Source organism: Poecilia reticulata, linkage group LG17 (assembly GCF_000633615.1).
Source record: "Poecilia reticulata strain Guanapo linkage group LG17, Guppy_female_1.0+MT, whole genome shotgun sequence".
NCBI lineage: Eukaryota > Metazoa > Chordata > Actinopteri > Cyprinodontiformes > Poeciliidae > Poecilia > Poecilia reticulata.
In genome coordinates this window covers 5875288-5901087 of record NC_024347.1, presented here as the reverse complement: position 1 = coordinate 5901087, position 25800 = coordinate 5875288, and the positions used below count along the sequence as shown (strand labels likewise).

At 38.8% G+C, this 25800-nt stretch overlaps 2 protein-coding genes across 4 annotated transcripts; one reads left to right on the top strand and one right to left on the bottom strand.

The window, feature by feature from the left end:
* Window positions 1-4912: 4912 nt before the first annotated feature.
* On the bottom strand, window positions 4913-8928 carry LOC103479197 (sorting nexin-16-like). 2 transcript variants are annotated; one of them, XM_008433492.2, is made up of 5 exons: window positions 8194-8928; window positions 5683-5831; window positions 5540-5609; window positions 5328-5464; window positions 4913-5239 (listed from the first exon to the last, which is right to left on the bottom strand). In XM_008433492.2, exons 1-5 carry the CDS (start codon window positions 8410-8412, stop codon window positions 5194-5196), a joined length of 621 nt encoding a protein of 206 aa, XP_008431714.1. In that variant the 5' UTR covers window positions 8413-8928; the 3' UTR covers window positions 4913-5193. The 2 variants fall into 2 exon arrangements, with proteins under 2 accessions (XP_008431714.1, XP_017165453.1); XM_017309964.1 differs by having other exon boundaries at window positions 5328-5609.
* A 1067-nt stretch (window positions 8929-9995) lies between these two features.
* Window positions 9996-25096, top strand: ripk2 (receptor-interacting serine-threonine kinase 2). 2 transcript variants are annotated; one of them, XM_008433304.2, is made up of 11 exons: window positions 9996-10695; window positions 12139-12292; window positions 13579-13734; window positions 13834-13991; window positions 15234-15283; window positions 15376-15537; window positions 16893-16978; window positions 18420-18527; window positions 19830-19929; window positions 20397-20582; window positions 22149-25096. In XM_008433304.2, the coding sequence occupies exons 1-11, from the start codon at window positions 10499-10501 to the stop codon at window positions 22535-22537; spliced, it is 1746 nt and encodes a 581-aa protein (XP_008431526.1). In that variant the 5' UTR covers window positions 9996-10498; the 3' UTR covers window positions 22538-25096. The 2 variants fall into 2 exon arrangements, with proteins under 2 accessions (XP_008431526.1, XP_008431525.1); XM_008433303.2 differs by having other exon boundaries at window positions 9997-10695; window positions 22146-25096.
* Window positions 25097-25800: the final 704 nt, after the last annotated feature.

The window sequence follows — 25800 nt, the reverse complement described above, 5'->3', positions numbered from 1 at the left end:
TAACACCGAATATCCATCCCTGCAGCCTGGATAAGGTATCTGTCTGTTTGTGGTTCCCACTTCTGATCCTCCACTGGAAGTCAGCCACTTATTGCTCTGCGAGAAGAGCCTCCACTTGCCTTCAGGGGGAGCGACTAAAGCAAAAACACAAGTCGACCTTAATGCTCTGGCTCCAGTCTGAGAGTGAAAAATGTCCAGCTTCCACACAGCTGTGAAAGAGTAGCTTCTTTCCACATCAAACATCTCGCCCTGCAAACAGCAGGACTCGCTGAGAGGGAGGAGAAAGCATGCTTGCCATCACATTGACCATCGAAGTTTTACAGCCCATGAGGCCTGCTGTCGCCCAGCAGATTCTGAGCACATAAAAAAAAACCACAAAAAAAACCAATACAAGATAACTAATGAAGTCAAAGTGCAGTCCTGACACTCTTCCTCTGGCTAGGGAACAAACATAGATCAAGAGAAATTACTTAATAGTAAACAAGCTAAACACAAACACATGTATTTTGTGTATGGAACTGAAACATGCTGGCTCAAAGCCATAACCCCGTTGAGTAACATCCACCCAGGCCTGGATCGGTCCAGTCCGAACCTGGACTTGGTTTGCAAACACAATAACCCAGATTGGTCTGTTTTCATCCCAGGAGTATTTAGGATGCCTGTAAACCTTTGAGTGTATCCTGCGTCGGTGTGTGTGGTGCCTCTGATTCAGTAAAGGAAACCCGCTCTCAGCTGGTACTTTACCAAACACCAACACCAGGTCTCTCCTTGCTTGACTGTTGGGTTAATTTGTTGATTGGCTTGTTTTTTGAGGAATTTTTCCTTTTGCTATCCCACTCATGGTTGGTTATGCTGGAATTCAGATTTATATGAACAACTGATTTATAGTTGGGCTACTTCCTAAAGCATAAAGCTGCTCTTTAATCGTCTTGTATGTATAATGTGTATAATGTTTTGTTTTTAATCCGCAAAGTTTTACTATGTTTTAATTATATGTTATGTTAATTATGTTTCTCTACAGACGAGGTCACAGTCTAATGGTTTAAACTTTTTTTCCTTAGCACAAGCTAAGGGAAAAGAAATAAAAAGCTTAGCCAACTTTCCAGAGCCACCTAGCAAGACAAAATCAACAGCAGCCCCAGCTATAATTTTCAGTTTGTAGCCTGGATGCTTCAATTGTGGGCAAAATGTTCTTGTTTTCACAAGACGAGATGAAGAGCAGATGCTCTCCGGCGGTCCTGACCCACAAGAGCGGTTATACCAGTAACACCAAAAAGGCTGCAGCTCAACACATTTCACACAACAAGATAGCATTAGCCACTGATCTGCAAACACTTGAATCCACAGAGTCACTGAACTCATTTGATGTAGGGTCTCCTTGGGTTAACCCATTAGTCTCAGTAGGCACACTAGTAAATACTAGTTGCTTTCTTTTTTTTTTTTTTTAAAGGGGGCGGTATTGTGGATTTTTTTTGTCACATAGTGGTGACTTTATAGCACAGTCAAGTGACTGTGCTACCTTCAGTTGGTAAAGAAATGCTGTACATATCAAAAATAACTTAAAAGAAATTTGACGTTTTGAAATTGGGTCTCTGTCTCTTTAAGAAACATCTGCTCCTTCTGACACTCCGTCTTCAGCATGTCATCACAACAATGTTTGTCCATCATGCCTTTTGCAAAAAAAAAAAAAAAAGAAAACTTGTCAAAAAATGACTGAGGCTATTATTTTAGGAAGGTGATAATATATGATCATTTATGGGTCTTCAAATCTTCCACACACACAGTACTGTACAACCACTGTCAGACACAAACAATTAAAAGCTAAAAGTGGAAAATTTAAGATGCAACACAAAGTATCTATCCAGGTCTTTGCTTTTGATTTCACTTAACACATTTTTTAATCATAAGGAGCCAAAACATCCACTGGCTTTTACTAAAATGCAGACTTGGGCATACCCATTTAATGAACCTGACAAAATAAACAACAGTTATCAGAAACCTGCTGCTGTTGATGACAAAACACACACAAAAACAATCTAGAAAAAGAGATGGATATGTTTTGCAAGACACTTTTTGTTTCAAATCTACAATGATTCCTGTGTCACTGAAATCTGACTAAAGAAATCTGACTGCTTTGCTTATTTCATTAAAGTATTGTGTGTTAGCTTATTATTCATTTAGCAGGAAAACAGAAAATAAACGTTTTTTTTCAATCATAATAATAAAACAAAATACTAAAAGTTTTGCTTGTTAAATGAATAAATAGTTACCAATAAGTCTAGTTTCATAAAGCGATCATCCAACCCGATAGACACAACAAGGTTCAGTAGCTAAATAAGCTGTTTGCTGCTGGCAGAGAGGGCAAAACCAAAATATTCAGCTCTGCTGCCCAACTCACAATTGCATTTTTCTGATACATGTGCATTATATTTATTATTATTTATTACAGCAGAGTTATCCAGGACATGTTCCTGGTTTACTGACATCTGCTTTGGTTTGTTCTGGTGGTCCTCGAAATTCTTCCCTACTGGGTTTCAACTCTGTAAAGTTTCTGAAACTCCACATACTTGGAAAATTTTTAGGCTGTTTGTGCTCATTATTGAAAATCGCAAGTAGTGGATTTTGAACTTTCTCTGAATGCTGCCGTAAGCTAAAAAAAAATTAATAAAAACATTCCTCCAGCTATAAGCCACTTAGAAGACCTCCCCTTGCTTCGCCTTACATTTCTTAAGACACAAAGTAGTAGATTAGTTCGGAGTTGTGTTCTTTCTCCTCCAAATTGGAATATTTTTAAGAACTAATTGATTTTTATCAGTCCAGCAGCTGTTTAGAAGAATATGATTCATTGTGTTATCAGTATTGGAGGAAAACCTTGAAGAAGCTTTGGAAAAATAGTTGATCAAGCCGTATTTACAATCCTCTTCTTGGAAATAAAGATATAATTTTTTGTCAAATGTGATGTACTTCTGAAAATGGGATCACCGCAGTTAGATTATGGCAGACTCAGAAATCTAAATTAAAAATCACAAGTCCTCACTTGGCCGTCGCAGCAATAAATGTTAAGAATTCATAAATTCCAAAATTTTCTTTTGGAGTAAACGGCAAATGGGAACACAACAAAAACAGGAATGCGCAGCTGAAAAGGTGCATGAGAGGGTCCCAGATGAAGCAGATTTATTGAGTGAAACAAAAGCACATCTATCCATCTTTTATGTCTGGATCAGGATTCAGGATTGCAGGGGGCTGGAGCCAATCCCAGCTTGGTTTTTAGCAAAGAAAGAAAGAAAAAAAAACCCCGTTGAAAGTAGGCTAGTGGGACAAAACAATTCCCAGTGCTGGCACGTCTTTTTTATAGACACAACGTGTTTTCACGCTGAGCAAGTGGAGATGAAAGTTAAAGGGGAGATAAACAGAATGAGAAAAACGACAAGCTTACTGATATTCGACAGGATCTGATCAAAAGAGTTTCTGTTTCTACAACTGGACATGAAAAATAGGGGGAAGTTAAAAAAATATATTAGACATTGATGGTTTTGGTAAGCACAAACCCCAGCCCCTAATATGTAGATTAATTTCCCAAAATGATGTTTACAAATTTTTATTTTTATAAATTATGATGATTTTCTGTTTACAACTAATGAAAAGACAATATTTAAGATTTCAATATTACATCGAACTAATAAAATATGTATATATTACTATGCAAAAATGAGGGCTTAGTTAAAAGCAGCTTTAACATTTGCTTAAAAGTTATTTTCAAAAGATAATCCACATTGGTGAACATATTCTAATTTATTGATTTTAGGTTCGGCTCAAATCCTGAAGTCAATCTTTTCACCTGTTATTTTAGATTCCCATACATGAGTCCATTCTTAGCAGTTGTTTTTAATGTCATGAATGGCAGCTAAAAGTCTTCTCAGAGGTTTATTTTGTATTTTGATATTTTCCGAGTAAAGGGGCATAAAAAGGCCAGTCAGTCCTGCAACAGGACTAGAATGAATCAGCTCTCCTTTCAGATATAAATGTGCTAATTTTATATTGTTTCGAAAGTGCAAAAAAAATTTCAAAAACTTCTGTTTGTTGTCCTCTTTAGGCTTTTAAGAATCATCAATATGCCTCTGGATTCAGTAGCTTCACTCTTTAATTTACAGCACCACCTTGTGGTCACTTCCTACTTTACTTCCTCTCCTACTGATGTGCATGCAACACAGTTACTCCTAGAGGCACAATCGAATTCCGAAACAAAAATGTATTAACAACAACCTACACAAAATTGATAAACTGTTTAATTGCACCTCTCGTCGTGGCAACATACATGGAGTAGCTCTGTTACGATGATTCTGATTTGTTCCTTCTGAAGACCTTTAGTTCATCTTTATTTGATCGAGGTCCAGCACTTTCAGACGAATATTCCTGGACTTGGAGCTAACCCCCAGCTGTTAGCATGTCATGACAGTCATGAGACTTTCTTCAGTCAGAGGCTTATTCAAATTCAATGCAAGACTGACTGCTATTGGAAATCCATCCTATCCTCAGCATTACTATTCATAACAACGCTTGAAAATACTTTATAACAGCATTTAGCTTCAATTTGGGATAAATAAACTATTTTTTAACTGAATTAATTTAAATAAAATTTTAATTGATTAGAATAATTGGAAAAGCTTTTTTGAATTTTTTTTGTTTTACCCTAAGCACTGCTTTTTGTTATTTTCTTTCGGAACTGTGCATTTCTGTAGGGAAATCTACATAAAATCATTTTTTCATGTCATCCACTCTGAAATCCAAGTCTTTTAAAATCTATGAAGGTGATAAAAATTGTGAAGTTTTCATCTTTGAAGAGTTTACCTACTGCAAGTAATATATTTACTGTTCACAATCTTTGCACAGATCCCCACTTCTAAAAAAAAATCTCTTAAAGATAAAGCAGTTAAATCACACATTACTGCTGCACTCTGACTTTATTATTCATCAGTGGTACAGAAAATGGAAAAACAAACATTTCAGCTTCACCATATCAAGAGCGCTCAAAAAAAGACTATCTAAATACATTTTCTTATATAAATAGTTCTTTTTTTTTCTTACAGCTGATTCAGGATAAAAAGCTTCTAGTTCCAGTTCGTGTCTTGATTTAATTCTTCCCTGGTTCGTTTGTCATTCTGAGAATTTCCAAATCCCAAATTCTGCGTCTGTTTATTCACGTGTGTCTTCCTTTTTGTGTGGATGGAATTCCAAAGCCCTAGAGAAAAATGGGAAAACGAAGACTTTTCCGTGCATATGTGAGATTTTTCTGATTTTCTCAAAGTTACAAAGTCGACTGTTTTTACCTGCCTTTCCTCCACAGCAGGGCGATGTAGTTCTCTTTATCCTCTAAAGATTTGGTTAACGAGTCGACTTCTCTCTGTTTTTCCAGGAGTTCTCTGAGGAGACGATGATTCTTTTGCTCCAGGGTTTCACATAATGCCTGCTCAGCAGACAAACAGTGTTTGAACTGAATCAGAAAGTCAGTATTCAGCCCGTCTGAAAAAGCTAAACTCACCCTGCTTTCCTCTGTACTGTAAAATGGACTCAAAGGGTCGTCCACAGACAGAAAATATCTCACAGGTTCGCTGAGAAACCAGAGATCTCTTTAGTAGCGGAACATAGACGACTCAGGGTGCCGTCTGTAGGAAGGGATTGTACCTTGTGCTGATATGTTTGTGCAACATCAGACTCTCCAGAAAAGTCTGCAGTCCCAAACGCCTCTTCTCCAGAAAACTTCCATCATAGTTGTCTTTGAATCGTCGTTTAGGAGGCAGCACTTGATGGAAACCGGGGAACAGCTCTCTAAGCTGCAACAATGACACAGATAAAAGGAAAAAATATATATTTGGTTACCATGGCGCTAGATTACAGAGTCAACATAACTTTTTAACAATGATTTCATTCATAAAGCAGCCTAAATGAGCTAAATTTGTGAAAAGGTAGTTGTAGTTCTTCTTATATCATAAATTAACTATCATTAAATTAAAAACAATTCTGAGTATAATTGTAGGCACAACTATGCATGATTACAGAACCAGTCCATCAACACAAAGTAGGCTCAAAGGTTTCAGAAGGCAGAACACGGCTGAAGAAATTCAAGATTTAAAGGGTCTGCACTATGTTTTTTTTTCCCCCCAGTCACGTAGTACAGTTTTATAGCGCAATCAAGTTACTTTGAGTTGTTGTAAAAATGTTGTATATATAGAATATATACAGTTGTAATTTGACTTCGGAACTTAACATCTTGAAATTGGGTCTCTGTCTCTTTAATAAAACTCCTGCTCTTTCTGAAACTCCGCCTTCAGGAAGTCATCACAACATGGCTCCTCTATTAGGCCTTTGTCAACATTGCACTGAGAAGTTGCTCCTAAAGAGCCCAGCAGATGCGTAATTCCACCGGGTGTTTGCTAATTGATGCTGGCTAGTCTGAAGGAGCTGAGTGGGGGAGTCGCAGAGGAGGGCTGCTCTGTGAGGCCGGAGCTCTGAGGCTTGGAAACTGCAGCTCTGAAGAGGAGCTTTGTCCTCCATGGCGGAGCTGGGTCCACCCAGGCGTTTTACACAGCTGAATGGTTACCATGGAGATTAAAGGATTTCTCAAACATGTATAAAAGAAACAAAACAACACTCTAGTATGTTTTTGGTGAGGGAATAACATAATAACATGAGGTAAAGTTTTAAAAGTTTAACTTCTTATAAAGTTTCCTTATAAGAATCTTATAAACCTACAAAACAGATGCAGCTTTGTGAAGTTATTGTTGAGCGATCAATATAAAGATAAAGTATCCTGGACATACATCTTGTTCTTGATGCCCCTGAGTAGGTGAAAAAGAAACAAAGAAAATACATATGCATCCACTTATTCACAAATATATACAGTAAAATAAGAACAAGACATTGTCTGAGTCAAGTTCTTGTTTTATGTAATAAAACCTTATTTAGAATGCAGTTAGCTTGAAAAGGAGTGGAAAGAAGACAGACTTAGTTACTCCCACTCCCTTTAAAAATAATCTAAAAATCTGCAATACATAATGAAATAATATTAAATTATTGTTAATTCTACACATGTAGTGTACACGGTTATTACTTTTTAGCATTCTTTGGAACTGCTGTGGCTATCAACTTCTGTTTTTTGGTTTTTATTTGTGTGTTTTGGGCTTTTCTGTGATGTTTCTCTTTTTAGTAATGTCTGTAGTTTTTATCCTAATGCTTGTGGTGTGAACACCAGAAATAATAGTTTCTACTATGGTACGGACAAATGGGGGATCCTTAAAAAAGCTGACCAAAACTAAACCATTAATTCATTTTTAAAAATCTGATCAGTTTTCTCTTAATCTAAATATGATGTCACTCCCAATCTACCATCACAAATACTAAAATAAAAAAAAGACAAAGCTGGCATCTGAATCATTTTCTAAACTTTTGGCTGGGAATGTTCCTGTAAAACTGTTGGTCATGCGACTAAACTTTGCAATAAACCCTCAAAAGAATTACCATAAAAACAAAAATCCGAAAATGAAAAGAGCAAGCAAGTGTCATTACAGATTTCTTGATTTTCATTCAGGATACGGTAGGGCTGGACGATATGGCTGACAAACGTATCACCATATCAGCATTTCATATATCGATAATTATTGATTAGTTGTTTTTTTAATATCTGAAATACTGGCACCACATTTTCTGTTTTATCCACAGTTTTCACTCCATGTCATTGTTGTTGTTTTTTTTGTTTGTTTTTTTTAGCTGTTATGAGTCACAGTGATAAAACCTGAAACTGTTGCTGTGACTAATTTGGTTGTTGCTACGTAACCAAAGAAAGAGTGATTTTGGTTGATGTCACCAATCTTATAGCTGTCCGTAAGAAGTTGAGCAGCTAAAGCTTTTCCTCTGCCTACGTCCCCCAGAATGCCGTGGGAATCTGGATGGGAATTCAGTGAATATTCTATATTTTGAATTTCGTCTTCGAAATAATGGCCTAGATCATTTTTTGACAAAGTGATTCTTTTTCTGCCTTAATCATCTTTTGAGGAAAAAATGACTTAAGCCATTATTTTAGGATGAACACAATATTGAATATTGTATCAGACGTATTACCTATTGATATTCATCATATATCTGCTGTGATATTTACTGTTTTGATTTATTGTCTTTATCTGGGACCAGACTTCCTACCGTGAACTTTTCCCTCTCCTTCAGAATCTCATAGCCCAGCAGAGTTGCACTGATAGGTTTCTCTTCTTTCTCGGTGTTCCCTGGCCTGTCACTCTGCTCTCCTCTGGGTCTGCTGCAGGTCTCATCTACGGTGAACAGAGACGCTCCTCTGTTCAAACTGGAGCTGTTCACTATGAACCAGTTGACAGATAAATGGACTGGAACAAACGGGTCAGCCATCCGACGTTTTTTTTTTTTAAGTGAACACCTGCTGACCCACACGAAACAAGTTCATTCATAGCCACAATGAGAAATAAATACAAGAACATCATCCTGACGGATTCTGGTAAGTTTACTTACTTCAAGTTAGAGTCGCTTTAATCCCAGTTTCATTCCTCGTCCGAACTGTGGGATAGTCTCGCTGTCTCATCAAAAACAACAGGCCACTTTATGTGGCTGGATGTTGAGTAAGCAGTAGTTATAGTGCAGCAAGGAATTTATTGACCTTATGGGTTACACGCGTTTACGATTACAAAGGGTCAATGCACATACAGTCTAGCACCAGACAGGAGGGACTTCCTGTTTCTATTAAATGCCAATTCAAACCAATTAACTGGATGCTTCAGAGAAACTTCTCAGCCATGTCATATAAACGAAAGGTTACAACTAGCCTTGATATTTTAAATGGATTAAATCCTGGATTGTTAGGTTGTTAAATAATGGATATATTTTTTATCTTTAAATCATTTCTAGGACACAAAGGAGCATTAGCGAAGAAAAAATATTATGATAATAAAATCATAATATTCGGAGAAAACTGTAGTGTCACTAGAGTGTTACAAGTCATAATTGTACTAGAATAAAATTTAAATAAAACAAGAATAAAAGTTAGAATATTGCCAGAATAAATTTCCAATGTTAGGAGAATGAAGTTGTCATTTTATGAGAACATCATAAAAAATATTATTAAAAAAATGATAATGAAGAATGTTGAGCATGTTGTGAATTTGTATTCACAAAGATGCTCAATTTGTAGGTAATATTTTGTGTATTACCTTTACACAAAATGAAATACTTCAGCTTTTAACCACATCAGTATCAAATTATTATGAGTTGCTGGACCCTTTTCATCACCATCAAGCTTTGTCTGTTAGAATTAGGATTTTGTTTGAAAATTACATGATGGCCCCAATTTTTTATTATTATTATTTTTTATTATACCAAATCCAAATTGTCTTCCTCCATCTTCATCATACTTCAGCAAGCTTTTATGTTTTCCTCTGTTTACAATCTCCAAAATATCCAAAAGCAGACCATATCTCAAATCATAGACTTTGTTGATATGGCATTACATTTCTTATCCTATTATGGCTGATGCCAAATGGCACTGCTGGAACACCTCTCCCGATCTTTTTTTTTTTTTAATGTTTGTTTATTTAATGTCATAACTTTTTATTTGTTGAAGAGAGATGTTTAAAAATAATTTATTTGTTTATTAATTTATTTCTGTTGTATCTCAAAATTAGTATAAGACCTGAAAAACCAAGAAAACGGTGACATTTTCTCTGAACTCACGGTAAACAAGCAGTCACATGGCTGAATGCAAGTTCAGTTTGACACCTTTGAGGAAAACCCCGATTTCGGGGAATTCCCGCACATCTGAAACCCCCCGATAATCATCAGCTTGTGCAAATGGAGGAACATCTTGCTTCAAGTGAAATTGAAACAATAAAATGAACTGAGCAACTAACATAAATATTGTAATATTGTCTTTATTAAAAGAACGCACACACGTCCTATTAGAAATTATGGGCTTACACAAACTCATAAATTTTGCTTCCATCCAATAACATGAACTACGTGTCCACATGTTTTATTTTAACTGTTGAGATATCTTTAATCCTACAGACTTGAACATATCACACAGACCCGGAAGTGAGTAGTCATTGGCAGCACAGAAAGTGGCTCTCTTAAATAATCGCGCAGCGGCGTCTTTCTTGCCGTCCTGCGTTAACTCCCCCCTCCGCTGAGTCGCCAGGGCGGCACTACATCAATAAATCGAGAATTGAACGTGTACGTGCTCAGTTATGATGTTCTCTTAATCGGTAAAAAAATAGAAAAAAGAAAAAAAAACATCGTTGAACAGCGTCGCTGGCTCCTCTCTTTCAGCCTCTAGTTAGCTTAGCTCGCTAACATTCGCGACGTTTCGGCAGACGAGTAAATGGGATAGCTGTTCCTCGTTGCGTTTTACCGCAAGAGGCAGTTCTGCTGTCTGTCCGAGGCTGAGCCTGTCCAGTCTGCATATACCTCCCTGTTAGAGAGCGTTATGGAGCCGCACGGGGCCGCGGGCTGCGTCAACATCGGGACCTTAACGAGCACTCTGCCGGTGATCCCCTACCAGAAGCTGACGGACCTGTACTACCTGAGCAGAGGGGGCTTCGGCACCGTCTTCAAGGCGCAGCACTCCGACTGGAGAACCACCGTGGCCATCAAGTGCCTGAAGCTCGACTCGGTCGGAGAAAGGTACCAGTGTCAATATTGCTTTCAGTGCAGTAAGTTTGTTTGGAGATAACGTCCTAACTGAAGTTAAATTGGAGGCCAAATTCGGTTTCCGCTGGACTTTCACATTGTAAAAATGATGTTAGCAAAGTTCTTAGTTAGCTGCAAATTATATCAGAACTTATTAAGGTGGCGGACAAAATAAGAACAACCAGAAAGTAAAGCGTCCCACTTCATGATCCTGCCACCACTATGCTGCATGTGGTTCTTTCAGGTTTGCATTGAATAGAGAATCACAAACTATTAAAAATCAGAATTCCTTCCATATTTTCACTTTTATGAGACTACTAAAGAAAATATGGTGAAATTATTTAATGATTTGCCACCATCCCGCCAGTGGTTGTTGCTTTCAGGGGTTTTCCACCAGACTGTCGCTTTAAAGTTGGGCAAGCCAAACATGCAGATGGCCACGCTTTAGCGTTTGAGATCATATGGGCATGTTTACTCATGTCAGCATGGTGCCAATTAGACTCGTGCACGTGGGAAACTTTGCTGGATAAGCTGCAGTTTCTATTTGACACGATCTGCCTAAATCAGCAACTTAAAGAACTGCTGTGCAACAACCTGGGGTATGTGCTTCCTTTTCAGCATCACTATGGTCCTAATACATTCAGAGGAAGCTGTGCCAAAACAAAGCAAACAAAATGCATAATCACAATGTTGATGATTACATAAAAATTGAGTGCTCATCATTTAATAATTTTTTTTATTATTATTTGTTATTAGTATTATTATAAATGCTCCTAAATCAAGTGATATTAAATGTTTTAAGGCTGGGTTTTGATAACGTGTGTGAAAAATAATAAAGAACCAGCTAATAATTTAAAATATTGATATTGTAACAATGCAGGGTTAGCAGTTTTATTCATGGAATAATTGCTGTGAGTTTCTGCAACAGAATGACTCTAAAAGTACCAGCAACATGTTCTTAGGTTTGTTTTTCTTGTCATTAGGTTGAAAACTGTTTTTAATCTAGATTTCCACAAAACATATAATCTCATAAAAGAAAATGTATCCATCCTCTCTTTGCAAAAGTTTTCCACATTGTAAACTCCAAAAATAGTTTCTCTTTAAGATTGACAAGAAATTTAATGTAATAGATGTTAGTCGTATTTCTAAGTTACATTTTTTCAAAGTCATTTCACATTTGCGGCTCTAAACAAGTGGTATTTAGCTGGACTGAAGGCAAAGCTGGATATTTCTAAGGTAAGGTAAAGAAATACCTTTACTTTAATGGAGGGTAAAGGTATTTATATACCTAGATAGACAGAAGTTTAGCAAAAAAAATAAATAAAATGTCGATTGGCTGCATAAATTTTTTTATCTCACTGTTGGGAATGTGTCCTTAGCGTTTTGGCTGGAAGGGCAGAGGGGCAGAGGTCACCTGCGTCTTTCGCTGTGTTTCAGAGAGAGGAAGTGCTTGCTGAAGGAGGCCGAGGTGCTCCACAAAGCCAGGTTTAACCACATCATCCAGATTTTTGGCATCTGCAACGAGCCCGAGTTCTTCTGCATAGTGACGGAGTTCATGAGCAACGGCTCTCTGGACCAGCTGCTGCACGAGGTAACCGCCCGGCAACCTGCTGAGCTCTGACTCTGGTTCTGGTTTGGATGGTGAAGGAGGGAACCTGGTAGCAGAACCTGGTGGGTTAGAATCGGCTGTGTTGGAGCAGCGATGTGTTTAAGCCACGCAGGACATCGGTCCTTCACTGCTGTACCCTAAGACTTTTTGAACTGCTAGAGTCGTAATAACCTAAACAATACCCAAGTATTTGAAAATTATGAAATTATAGTATTTTTCTCGGGCAGTGAGGACAACATGGAGCTTCTGGTCAAGAGACGTATTAAAATTAGCATCATCAGTTGGTATCAGTTTATACCCAGCTATATATTGGACTACATATTAACAGGCTTGTCACAATAACAATTTTTTCTGGAGAATAAATTGTCCCAGAAGTTGTTGCGATTAACAATAGATAAACAATGTTTTTGTTGTGTTATTCAAATAATGTAATGGTAATGACATAGTAATGCAGTAACACATTCTCAAAAAGATCAATAAACTTTAAATCACTATGATCATTTAACCCTGGAACTCAGACGTTTTAAATATCCAAAATAAGCAACAAAAAACAACAGAAACAACAAATGAAATGAATTATGAGGTCTCTGTAAACAAAATAGTCCTTCAAAAAAGGTCTATTTGAGACCAAAACACCAAACTGAAGAGTTTTATCATCCAGTTTTTTAGTAGAAAAAGAAATAATCAATAAATCAAGCAAATAGAAATTATTGAGCTTGTTTTGACTTATTATGTGATTAACTGATTTACTGTGACAGGCCTACCTGTTAATGTTCTGTAATTATCCCTATTCTTTAGTGAACATGGCACCAGAACGGTTTCCAGCCACGACGACTCTCATTTTCTGAACTGTTCTGCTTCTCCTATCACTATGGCAACCTGCCATATGAAAGTACCACATGTCCCGCACCGCAGAAGTTCAGCTTTTCTAGTTAGCTTAACAGTTCCTATTTTTTGTAACTGTGTTGTTCATACTCTTTGTTCTCCTGCTCCAACTAATAAACCTCTTTATCTGTCATCTGTCATTAACTCAGCCTTTTTTCTTCTTCTTTTTTGCCTTGGCTTGCCAGTAAGTGAAACTGAAAATAAAAGTGAAACACTGAAGCCTCCAGTCTTTGGTGAAACTCTGAAACGGTCCAGAGATCAGGAGCTGAACTGAGTCTGGGGAAATTCCCACATGAGCTAATCCACATTAAATTCTCTCTCACGTTGTGTTTGGGCTCTTGCATCACATTTCATCAGCTAAAGTGAATCCTTTCCACCCACAGAAGGAGCTGTTCCCGGTCCTGGCCTGGCCTCTGCGCCTGAGGACTCTGTACGAGATCGCCCTGGGGGTCAACTTCCTCCACAACATGACCCCTCCTCTGTTACATCACGACCTGAAGACGCAGAACATTCTGCTGGATGGAGAATTTCATGTGAAGGTTTGCTGCAGAGACGTGTCAGAGAGGGTCGCTGGTAGAAGTGTTGTGCAGCGGGTTAGCTCTGAAACGCTCGGCGCTCTTTGCTCTTCCTCTCTCCAGATCGCAGACTTTGGTCTGTCCAAGTGGCGGCAGCTGTCTGTGAGTAAAGGCTCCGGGTCCAAGCCCACCGAGATGGAGGGCACCGTGATCTACATGCCCCCTGAGGAGTACGATCCATCCAAGACCCGGCGGGCCGACGTGAAGCACGACATGTACAGGTGAGGCTTCAGAGCTGGAGCTACGGTCGCCTCGGTCGGGTTGATGATTCTGTCTTAGCCTGGATAGAAATTTATAGTGTTCACACACTTAGATCTTAGCATTTGTAGTTTTTACAGGCATGTTGTTATTTATACCCACCAGTGCCGAATGCCAAATCAAAGGAAAAAATAATGCCGAAAAACCGTTGAAGAACATCTCAAACACACTCGCAGTCTTCTTTTTTCTTGCTCTTCTCAATCAGGTCAGGTTTTTATACTAATCTGATTTAGAGAAATCTGATCTTTTGACTAAATTGATGATATTTTTGTGGCATTATCAGTTCATTTCCATTAATATTTCTCACCCAAAAAAGGCTTTAGGAGAAAAAAAAAGTTTTCTAACAGAGTGTATTAATTAAATGTTACAAACTTGGATTTCTGTAAATTGAATAGCAAACACTGATAAGGATAAGTACATGTGAATTGAACATCACGTCTTCATTGTGTAAAATTCTCCGTCTCTTTTCTGTCCTGATGGAATCTCTCCTCCTGCTCATCACTCATTGATCCCAGATTCTCCAGATGTGAGAACAAGTCCTGCATTTTGATGCTCATGTTGCTCCATAGTTCAGAAAGTTGATCTGATGGAGCAAAACCAATGTGATTTTTGGATTCAGCTCATCAAAATGACCCTAAAACAGTTGGAAAAAGCCCTGGCAATATTTTAACTGTTGACCAGTGTAATATTCTAATACTTTGTTTTGATCTGACACACAAGAACAACAGACAATACAAGGTGATTGTGACCCAAACAGCAACAGATAAAGATCTACCAACTCTTGCAGGGCGCGGTAGATATCAGAACGACAGCCTCTGCCTGCACATGAGGGCAGCTCAGATTTTTGCCATAGTTATGGAAGGTGGATCCCCCGCCTGTCAGAGTGAAACGCTGAGCGGAGCTGATCTGTCATGTGAGGTCAAGAACACAGAAGTGACGAGGGAGGATTTGGTAACACTATCAGCCACAGAGTTTATGAGGGAGGAAATAATTGCTGTGAAAACGAACAAAGTTCACTTTCCTCTGCGGGGGGTTTCCTGCTGCTTTTGAGCAAGAGAATTCGATTGCTGCAACAAAGCGGGCCAGTGAGTCGTCATGCTTCCCTAAACTTGCTCCAAAGTAGAGAACAGAAAAACAGCTGAGAGCAGAGATGTGACTCCTGGTTTCCCTAACCGGTTTCTCTCTGTGACCTTTCCCCCCCGCAGCTACGCTATCATCATGTGGGAGGTCCTGTCTAGGCAGATTCCATACGAAGGTAAGTCATTATTCCGCGTGCTGCCATGGCAACCGCATGTGTGACTCCCCCGGCGGTGAGCTGAACGTGTGGCTGCGTCTCTGTGCTGTCAGAGGTGACCAACCCCATGCAGATCATGTTCGGCGTGCTGCGCGGGAAGCGACCCGACACCAGCCAGGACAGCCTGGCCGCCGACATCCCCAGCAGAGACACGCTCATCAGCCTGATGACCAGCGGCTGGACCTCCAACCCCGACGAACGGCCCTCCTTCCTCAGTAAGCCGACGCGAAGAGAATCACATTTTCCACATCGCAGAGTCACATCCGCTCATCTCGCTGAGTAGCAGGAGTCATGTGACAGTTTGTCATGACTAAGCATAAATTAAGTCCTCGCCTCCTGTTGCATGCCGTCACACCTAGTCTGAATAAGAACTTTTGGTGACACTTTATTTGACAGAGTGTGCAAAAGACTGACATGACACTCATAAACATGACAGCATCTATCATGAACATGAAGGAGTCTTTATCAATGTCTGTGACTGATGTTATGAAGTGTCATTCGGTAAATAATGACACTTTTAATACAAAATTGCTTTAAAAGTCCATTAGAAGTGCCAACTTTGTATTATTTTGTTAATAATGACACTTTAATGCAAAGTTGGCACTTTTAATGAACTTTCAGTGTTATGCACACCCCGTCAAATAAAGTGTTACCAATTTTGTTGTTGTTGTTGTCTATGGATTTTGACATGTCAGGTTCCAAAGACACACAAATCAGCCCAGTTCAAGCCATCAGTCTGAAACATCAGCTTCTAACCAATCTCTATTCCAACAGAAATCAGACGAAACAAAACAGAAAACAACAAAAAAAATGCTGCACTTATATTTACGCTAACCTGATGTTAATTGCCTCCAAGGAATTGAAGTAGTTGAGAAAATGTTGCCACATTTTTAAAATACTTGTCAGCATTTCCTCTGAACATAAACTAGATATTTTTTCTAGACTTATAAAGCCCATCATTTTGTAAGCCTGGTGGGTTGCCAAGCTTTATTGTGCCCCTAATCGGGCTAGATGGAAAAAATAAAATAAAATCTTTGGACACTTTAATAAGGATGAAGCAACTGACATTTATTTTAACTGTATTTTTTTAATACTTTATGGTTGGTGTTTAGGTATTAATAATAATATCTTCCAATGATTTTTCAGTCATACTTTCAAATTTTTTTCCTTAACTTTAAACAATTTTTACTCAAAAACATGGAGGGCCGCCTGCTGGCCACTCTGGCACATCTACCTCCGGCTTTCTGGGTCAAACCCGGTTTGACGTCCTTCAGTCAGAGTGACGGGTCAATAATGAAGCGAAGGCAATGACACCTGACCAAGGTTTATAGTGGTAAATTTTGCTGGACGATAAATTGTCCCAGAAGTGATAAATGATAATATTGTTTTGAGAGCTTTTTCAAGTAATATGCTATCAGAATAATACTGCAAGTACATCCTCTCAAAGACCAATAAACCTTGATTTCTAACAAACGTTAACACTGGAACATGTAGATATTTCTAAATATCGGAACTAAATAAAGGAAAATGCACTCCTTGGCGCCGACTGATGCGTCCATTTCATTTTCAGCGTGTTTGATCGAGCTGGAGCCGATGGTGAGACGGTTTGACGAAATCGACTTCCTGGAGGCTGTGCTGCAGATCAAGAAGTCAAAGGTCAGTCTCTTCTTTAACGTGTTCATGGGGTTTTTAAATGGCGCAGCTCATTTAAAAACCCCATGTCTGCAAATGAGTCTGAGCTCATTTGCAGCTCAGACTGTTTGAGTCTAAGCTTATCTGGTTTGTCTTGTTTAATGCGGCATAAAAATCTAGTCTCAGTCCAAACCTAATGGTTTGGACTGAGGCATGTTGTTATTTATACCCACCAGTGCCGAATGCCAAATCAAAGGAAAAAATAATGCCGAAAAACCGTTGAAGAACAACTCAAACACACTCGCAGTCTTCTTTTTTCTTGCTCTTCTCAATCAGGTCAGGTTTTTATACTAATCTGATTTAGAGATTAGTATCTCTAAATCAGAGATACTAATCTCTGATTTAGAGATACTGACCAACCTAATGTCCAACCTAATGGTTTGGACAAACCATTAGGTTCAGTCCAAACCTAATGGTTTGGACTGAAGCTGCAGTGGAAGTTCATGAAGGAAGTACCTGTGATGTTTGTCATGTTACCAGTGACGGGACTTTGAAATGCTTTCATGTTATCACTTCATTTACATCTATTGGAAAGACAGAGTGCAAATGCAAAAATCATTTTTATTTTACATTTGATGAAATTTACAGAAATACAATTTAACAGAAGAAAGACTTTTATGTATTTTTTTTTCATAAAATGAGATGTTTAGAGAGTAGGTTTAATTATTCAGCAAAATACTTCAAATCAGAGACGGTGGCGTTTCAGTCTGTTGGTGTGTCACATAAAATCCATATAAAATATACTATCTATAAATTTGGTTGTAATGTGATGAACTGTTAAAGGGAACAAATACTTCAGACACTTTCAGTAACTTTCTGTAACGCTGTTCATAGTAAATGGCACGCACATTATTAGTCATTATTAGTCGGAGGGATGAAGCCATTTTTCCAGTTGAACTTCATCATCTCACCACCTGATGCTGATTCCTGACCCAGGTGAACAGAGAGACACTGAATATTGCAAACTGTGTAATCTGGGACAGTTTGAGCTGTTACGTGACGCCAGGCAGAGGCTGAGAGACGAGAAATCCCCCCTCAACACATCCTTCTCCTTTTCTAGTTTCTGTGTGTTTGTGTGCGTGTGTTTGTGTGTGTGTGTGTAAACACACCAGTGAGAGGGCCAGGTCTGGTTGGACAGCTGGAGGAGGAAGCAGAGGTCGCCACGCTCTTAAAAATAGAAATGGGTTGATGTGTGGCGGTTTGAAAGGTGTTGATCTAAAACCTTTTTTAATTTTTTTTAGATCTGGGGTTAAAACAAGTAGCTTTGTTTAGGTGACAGGAAACTCGTCTGCTTTCTAATTTCGGTTTCCTCCTTCGTCTACACTGTTCTCCCTTTGCTCTGGTGGATTCATTGACTGAGGTCTGCAGTGTGTGACATCACTGTGTGCTTCCTGTTCCCTCACAGCTGAGTCGGAGTTCAGCCTGCTGCTCAGCTCAGCCTCCGATGTGTAAGAAGAGCAACGAGGCCGGGTCTCTGAACGACCTGAAGGAGCCCGTCACCCCATGGCCTTTGGTTAGTATCCACCTGCCCTCCACCTGCCATCCACCCGCATGGAACACAGGAAACCTGTCTGACAGAAAGGATGTGATGTAATATTTAAAAAAGAAATATTTATCTGTTGGACCATATTTTTCATTCCATATGACAACCTTCATTATTGTAAACTCTTCTCACCCTTTGACCTTAAGACCATAACTAACGTTAAAATGTTCACTAAGGATTGGCTAAAGAGAAACCAGAACTTTGCTCATTTTGAAATATTTTAAATTGTTTTAAGTTGTTTGGAAGGCTTTGTTTATGTCTATGTTTTTGATCATGTTGTTGTATTTACTATTATTCTTCACTTTTTATTTAACAGCTAAATGTCCTCCTAAGGACAAGTGTTTTCTCAAATATTCAGTGTTTATAGAAAAATCTTTTTTTTCTGTCCTTACATAATAAGCAGTAAACCAGATAGATGAATAATTCCTGTGAATGGCAGAAAGCCTGTATCCAGGTCTGTCTCACTCTAACAGACAGAAGCAGTGCTGCTGTAATCCAGTCAGACATTAGTTGCTTCATTTGCAGCTCAGACTGTTTGAGTCGGAAGCTTATCTGGTTTGTCTTGTTTAATGCTGCGTAAAAATCCGTGTTGTTGCCGTGAGCTGTGTGTGCAGGTCACACTGCGGTCAGGACAGTTTAGACAGCCGACTTCTTCTTCTTCTTCTTCTTCTTATCAACTCAAAGCTGCTGGTCTCGTCTCTGGTGAATGTAGCTCAGACCAGAATCACTTCAGAAGAGATTCCTGCTGAGGTTCACACCAACGAGTTAATGTGTTGTAATGTTTTAATCCATCTCTGCTTCTTCGGTGCAACTTGTTACATTATTGAATTTCATCTTGATGCCTCTTCCTTCACTCAAGAAATTAAAATTCCACTCAAACTTTAAAGCAGCAGTATATTTTCCATATTTGTTGAAACTGCCACCATGTTGTGACAGTTTGGTATGAAACAGATAATCTGTGAAAACTTCCAGTTCCTCTGCCTTGTCCCAGTGCTGACTAGAAAGAACCAAACAGAGCCAGGAGGCGGGTCTTAGTGCTGTCAATTACTCTCTGTCACGCTGTAGCTAGCACAGCCTGTCATACATGCTAAGGCTAACTAGCATAGAAACCGATGATGGCGGATAAGCTGTTTTCCTGTAACGTTGTTTCTCCACTACAGCACATTTAGCAGCGGGTACATGAGGTGATTGACAATGCTAAGACCCTCCTAAAGTGACCCTTGATTTATGGTGGATTAAAACCCTTTTCTTTCTGCTGCTCTGTCTGAACAGGAAGCCTCCCAGGCCTGCTGCTCTGGCTTACACTCCCCCCAGGACGAAAACGTCTCTCTACCCGGCAATCTCATCAGCACCAGTCCGGCTTCCTCTAAACGTAACAGCCACACGTTAACAGAAAGCTTTGGCCCAGGTCTTTAAGTGATTAGACCCGACACAAAGTTATAACATTATGCATTTTCTGATAAGCAGAGCATGGATTTCACCATCTGAAAGGCTACAGATTGTTCATGTGTTAGGAGGATGGCGCAGTCAAAGTCCAGACATGAGTCTGAACCTGAACCGATGCTCACATATTCCCTCCGTGCAACATGACTACAAAAAATGGGCAGAAATAGCAGTCTGATACTGGTAGAAACGCACCTGAATATAAACGCATGCCACACTTTTCAGATCTTTATCTTTACAAATGATAAACCGTGTATCATTTTCCATCCGTTTTACAATTACCCACTTCTTTGTGTCGGTCTATCACATGAACACGTTTCTGTCTGAGCTGAATGTGGACATGCGGGTTCTGGTTCTGGGTGAGTTCTGACTCTTGTTCTGCTTTCGCCGATGCAGCGAGCCTTCCCTCCTCCTTCATCGCTCCTAACCTGGACCATCCACAGTCTCTGAAAGATCCTTGTGAGAGCAACATTCCCAACGGCTTCCAGAGCGCCAAACCCATGAACGACTTGAACATTCCCATCAGGCCCGCCATGCCCACCACGGAGGCTGACGCAGCCATGCAGAACCTCAGCATGAACGGTATCAGCAGTCTGTGTGTGTGTGCGTGTGTGTGCCCGAGAAAGCTCTGAGGCATGCTCAGACGGTCTTCCATTTATAATTTATTTCACTCATTGCCAGGTTTTGCTTTCTGTTTACATGCTCAGAGTTAGAGATGTCCTGATTGACGTTTTCTGGACGATCTTTAAAAAGCCTGACCTGCCACTGCAGATTTTTTTTGTCTTTTTTTTCTGAAAAGTTGTTCAATATATCAATCAATCAATCAATCAAATTTTATTTGTATAGCACATTTCAGCAGCAAGGCATTTCAAAGTGCTTCACATAATTAAAATTAAAATAAAAACAGCATGTGACATAGAATAAACAATGAGGAAGAGAAATAGATTTTAAGAAAGCATTAAAAAGGAAACGGTGAGAAAGAGAAATTAAAAAGTAAGGATAAAAACATAAATAAAATATAGCGACAAAGTAGATTGATACAGGTTGTCTGCATGTTCTTAGAAAGTCTTAGTCTTTCATCCTTTTATCTAAAACATAGGCCTTTAAATGTCTTAAATTTCTAAAGAAAAATCAAATCAAAGTTGCCGTGAAATATGAAAATAACAGGTTGTACCTGTCACAATAACAAATTTCGCTGGGTGATAAATTGTCCCAGAAGTTATCGCAATAACTGATAATATTGTTGTCCTCATAATAAGGCGAGATCAAAGATCAGTAAACTTTAAATTCTAATGAACATTTAACACTGGAGCTGGAAGACATTTTAAATATGCAAAATAAATAAACAAAACAAACGACAAATAAAATGAATTATGAAGTTTCAGGAAACAAAATATTCCATACCAACTTTATTTATAAAGCACTTTAAAACCACTACAGCTGATGCAAAGTGCTGTACATTAAAACACAACATAACAATAAAAAAAGCTCTTAACAGCTTAAAAACAAACAAACCAAACATACAATTTAAAAACTAGATCCAGCTGGAGTTGAAAGCCAAGTAAAATAGATTGGTTTTAAGACGAACTTTAAAAGTTTCAGCAGACTGAAGACTTTATCATCCAGTTTTTGGTAGAAAGAGAGAAACGAAAAATCATGCAAATGGAAATGACTGAGCTCATTTTAATTTGTCATTATCATTTATGTATTTAATCTTGCATATTTGTGTATTTTGTTTCTTGCTTAATGAGTGAAAATTTGATGACATAATCGATATTTTCATAAAACGATTAATCAAATTGATTCAGTTTACCCAACTTTTGTTTTTGAAGATTAAATTTGAGACAAAACATAAAATTCTCTTTTCTGTCGTATAGGTCAAATCTTGTTCATAATTGTCTTAAAAAGTCTTAAATTAGAGTTGGTGGCCAACCAGGTCAGGTGGTCAGATTTTCAGACCCTTGCGGGCGTAGATGAGATTCGTTTCCCCTGTAAGTATTGGCCGATGTCCCAGACGGGATCAAATCCTGGCCGGTTTATCGGTGCAGCCCTAGTCGGATTAGCAGCAGGGCAGAAATGGGTCAAATAACCGTTTAGTTCACCTGATTTCACCATAAAATCTCTCTCCTTCCTCCTTCTGTGTAGCAGCAGAGCACTCTCCCCCCCTGCACCAGTCCCCTCCCACCCGGGGCCCCGTCGCCCACTGGATCGCCACGCGGCGAGAGGACATCGTCCTCCAGATGACGGAGGCCTGTCTGAACCAGAGCCTGGACGCGCTGCTCGCCCGCTCCATGCTGATGCGCGAGGATTACGAACTGGTGGTCAACCAGCCCACACGAACCGCCAAGGTCCGCCAGCTGCTCGACACCTGCCACAAGCACGACGAGGACTTCTGCCGGATCGTCGTGCGCAAGCTGGTGGAGAACAACCAGGGAGGGCTGAAGCCGTACCCGCCCGAGATCGGCTCGCCCGTCTCGGCCGCCGTGCCCGGCGTGCCGCCCTTCTCCACGTCCTACAGCAACTACAGGAACTTTTAGCAGTAGCAGCAGCAGGCAAGGGGGAAAGCAAACGGAAACTCTTCAGGTTGACGGCACGACACTACAGTTCACACTCCATGGCTCCGGTCTCAACATATTCACCTCACTTCCTGACCTGGGAATGTCTGAAGGGAAGAACTGGTTCAGCAGGATCAGTTACCGGTACCAACCCAACGAGATGTTTTCATGAAACCAAATGGCTGTAAGACAACATCAGTGATTTCATTCAAAATAGTTTTGATTAGAGATGATTCAGCTGGATTTAAAGGTAGAGACACACCGATCCACTTTTTTCACTTCTGGTACCGATATCTGGGGTTTAGCATTTGCCGATTTGATGCAGAAAAACAGCCGAATTGACTTAAAACGGAAAAATTACACTGAATTACAACTTAACTCAGTATGCAGATGCAGAGTTAATTTGATAACTCTGCATCAGTACAGCTCACTTAAATACACAAATCGCTTCACAAGCTTTGGTCAAACATGTGAAAACAATTTTTATTTGTTTAGTCAGTGCAATTAGAAGTAAAACAGTCAATGTAAAATAAATAATAAAGAAACTGAAACTGACAAAAACAATAAGTTGATTGCCTTAGTCAAACAACAAATCTTCCTTTAAATGGTTCAGAAAGTGACATCAGGAAATCTAAAAATGATGTAAAAAATTAATAAAGCATGATGTCACTCAGAACACAAATAAATAGAGTTAGACTGAATAGATTTGTCTCTATAGATCAGACACATTGTCACAGATACACGATTTAGAAATTTCTTCAATATTGGGAGCAATATATTGGATCGGTGCGTCTGTAATTCCAGGGTTTAATTAACAGCAGTACCAAATGCCGTTTGGGTCTAACTGATGTGTGTTCAGAGTGTGTACAGACCTCCTTGTTGGTTCTTATTTAATTAGATCGAAGTAGCAGTCGTATCTGAAGGTAGTATTTATTTCTCTGGATTGTTCTTTGAGGCTTCAGTCCAGTTAGTGTTCGTCCCTCAGTCTCTCTCTGTGTGGGTTCAGTCTGGAATACAGAGGCTAACCATGTAGACATGTTATAAGTTCAGATTCATCTTCAGTCATATTAAGAGGAGGTGCGTGTGTGTGCGTGTGTGTGTGTGTGTGTGTGTGCGTGTGTGAGATGGATGTTAAGTGGGCCAAGATGATCAGCCATTACCACAGATCTATATTACTGGATTGGACACTGCCTATTAGCAGCTATAGCTAGAAGCTAAAGCTATTTTACAGAAATTTAACCAACTTTGGTGAAGTTTTCGCTAAAGTGGGTTGCAGCGCACGATGGCAAAGGGAAAACGATGCCTAAAAACCACTGGTATCATGCTTTTTTCACACATACCTGTTGCCGTGGCAACCAGCCAACAACAGCTCCACTAGCTGACAGAGCAGAGATTACTTTCAAGTGAATGAGAATCTACACTCTAACAGAATGTGCAAATATTAAACCCACCCAACAAACAGTTACAGTTTTATGTTTTCAGGCTTTATGTTTAGTTTGCGATTAATAAGTGATCATGAGAAATGGCTCATTTAAACTCCTGCTCTGCTGATAATCAGTCAGACACTGGGTGTGTGGGTCGCCTTATTTTGACATTTACTGAACCAAAACACTGAATTCCACAGCACATCTACATGTTAATGTTTTCAAAGTCAAGCTGCTCCCAATTTTTCAAAAAAATTTTTAATTTAAACTTGTTACCTGCCTGCTAACTAGATCTTGTTATCTGGTTGTCATTGTATTGACAATTAATAGAAAAACATTGCGGCTTTTTTTCAGATTCTTTGATTGATTTAGTCATTTTCCCGACTCAGTGCTTAGCAACAGCGCTTGTGTGTCGCTTGACGTCCAGTCCACTAATATATATGATCAATAGTCTTTTTTTCCTGGGGTTTTTTTTTTTTTTGGCCTCGCCTCACTCAGTATTCCTATAATTTTGTAGCTTTGCACCTTCCTGAACTCCTCCAGAATTAATTTTCTAAAAACTCCTGTATTGAGAGCATTAATTATTCCAAAAGGCTCATGTGAAGAATGTCTTCCTCTCTCTCCAAGTAGCAAAAGCTAACCAAACTTCATTGTACAGGAAGTCCGTCTAATGCTGAACGTTTGCTCTACTGCAGCAGCTCCAAACGGCTGCAGCCTTTGTTAATACAACAGATTTCCCTCTATTGGAAAGTGATTAGTAGCAATCAGCAGGAAGTTGATGCTGTTCAGTATCAACTTCCTCTTTACATGGAAAGCTGCAGCGCTTCTGCTAAAATATGGAATTCCTTTTCATAGACTCTTTATTTTTATATCAGGGTAAAATATCAATAAAATATAATTTTTTTAGACAAATTTTCGAATATGAGTAAAGCTTTTACACAGCAACAAAATATCTTATTATAGTAGAAAAGTCCAACCTTTAATTTGAACACATGATGGGAAATAAACATTACCATCCACAACTTTGAAGATACATGGATGAAATAAGTTACCGCATTTAATTTCCTCTTGGTATAAACAATGTTTTTTTTTAATTTATTTATTTGAATTGAATATTGAAACAAAAAAAAAAACTTGGATCACAATTTAGAAGATCTTAGAGGCCTAAAAGAGATGCATTGATTTTAAAGGGATTGTTATAGGAACCAGTAAAGTAACTTTGTTGTAAATTATTTTCTTAAAATTAAGAAATTAAAGGTTGGATTTTAAAAAGAAAATCAGTTAGAATTTATATTATGTAATTTATTTGAAAGTCTATTCTTAAACAAATGTTCCTGCTGCTGCAGCTTATTTTAAATGCATAAAGGGAGGAGCAAAACTGGATAATTCCCCATGATTTATTACGACTATGATGATGTCACCAAACTTTTTTTTTTCCTATTAATCTGTTGCTTAAAGTCTAGAACCGTCACTGACCACTTCATCATGTCGTATCGGTTGCTCATCTATTAAACCATGAACAATATTCATATGTTCTGTTATTGAAACAATTGAACCTGCAAAAGTAATAATGACCTCAATCATGCCATCAGGTTTCTATCAGTTTCTCATTATCATATAATGACTCATTCAGTCACACTGTGTGTGTTGGAGAGAGAAATCGCTGTAAAACATGACTACTTGGTTGACATTTAATGCTGATATTGTAACAATCTTATATAATTGGTGTGGTTAGTGTTTGCTACTGTAAGCAGCAGTCTGTGTGTATTCCCTGGAGAATTCACTGTAATCTGTTCACTTCGTGTTTTATCCTTGTCTGAC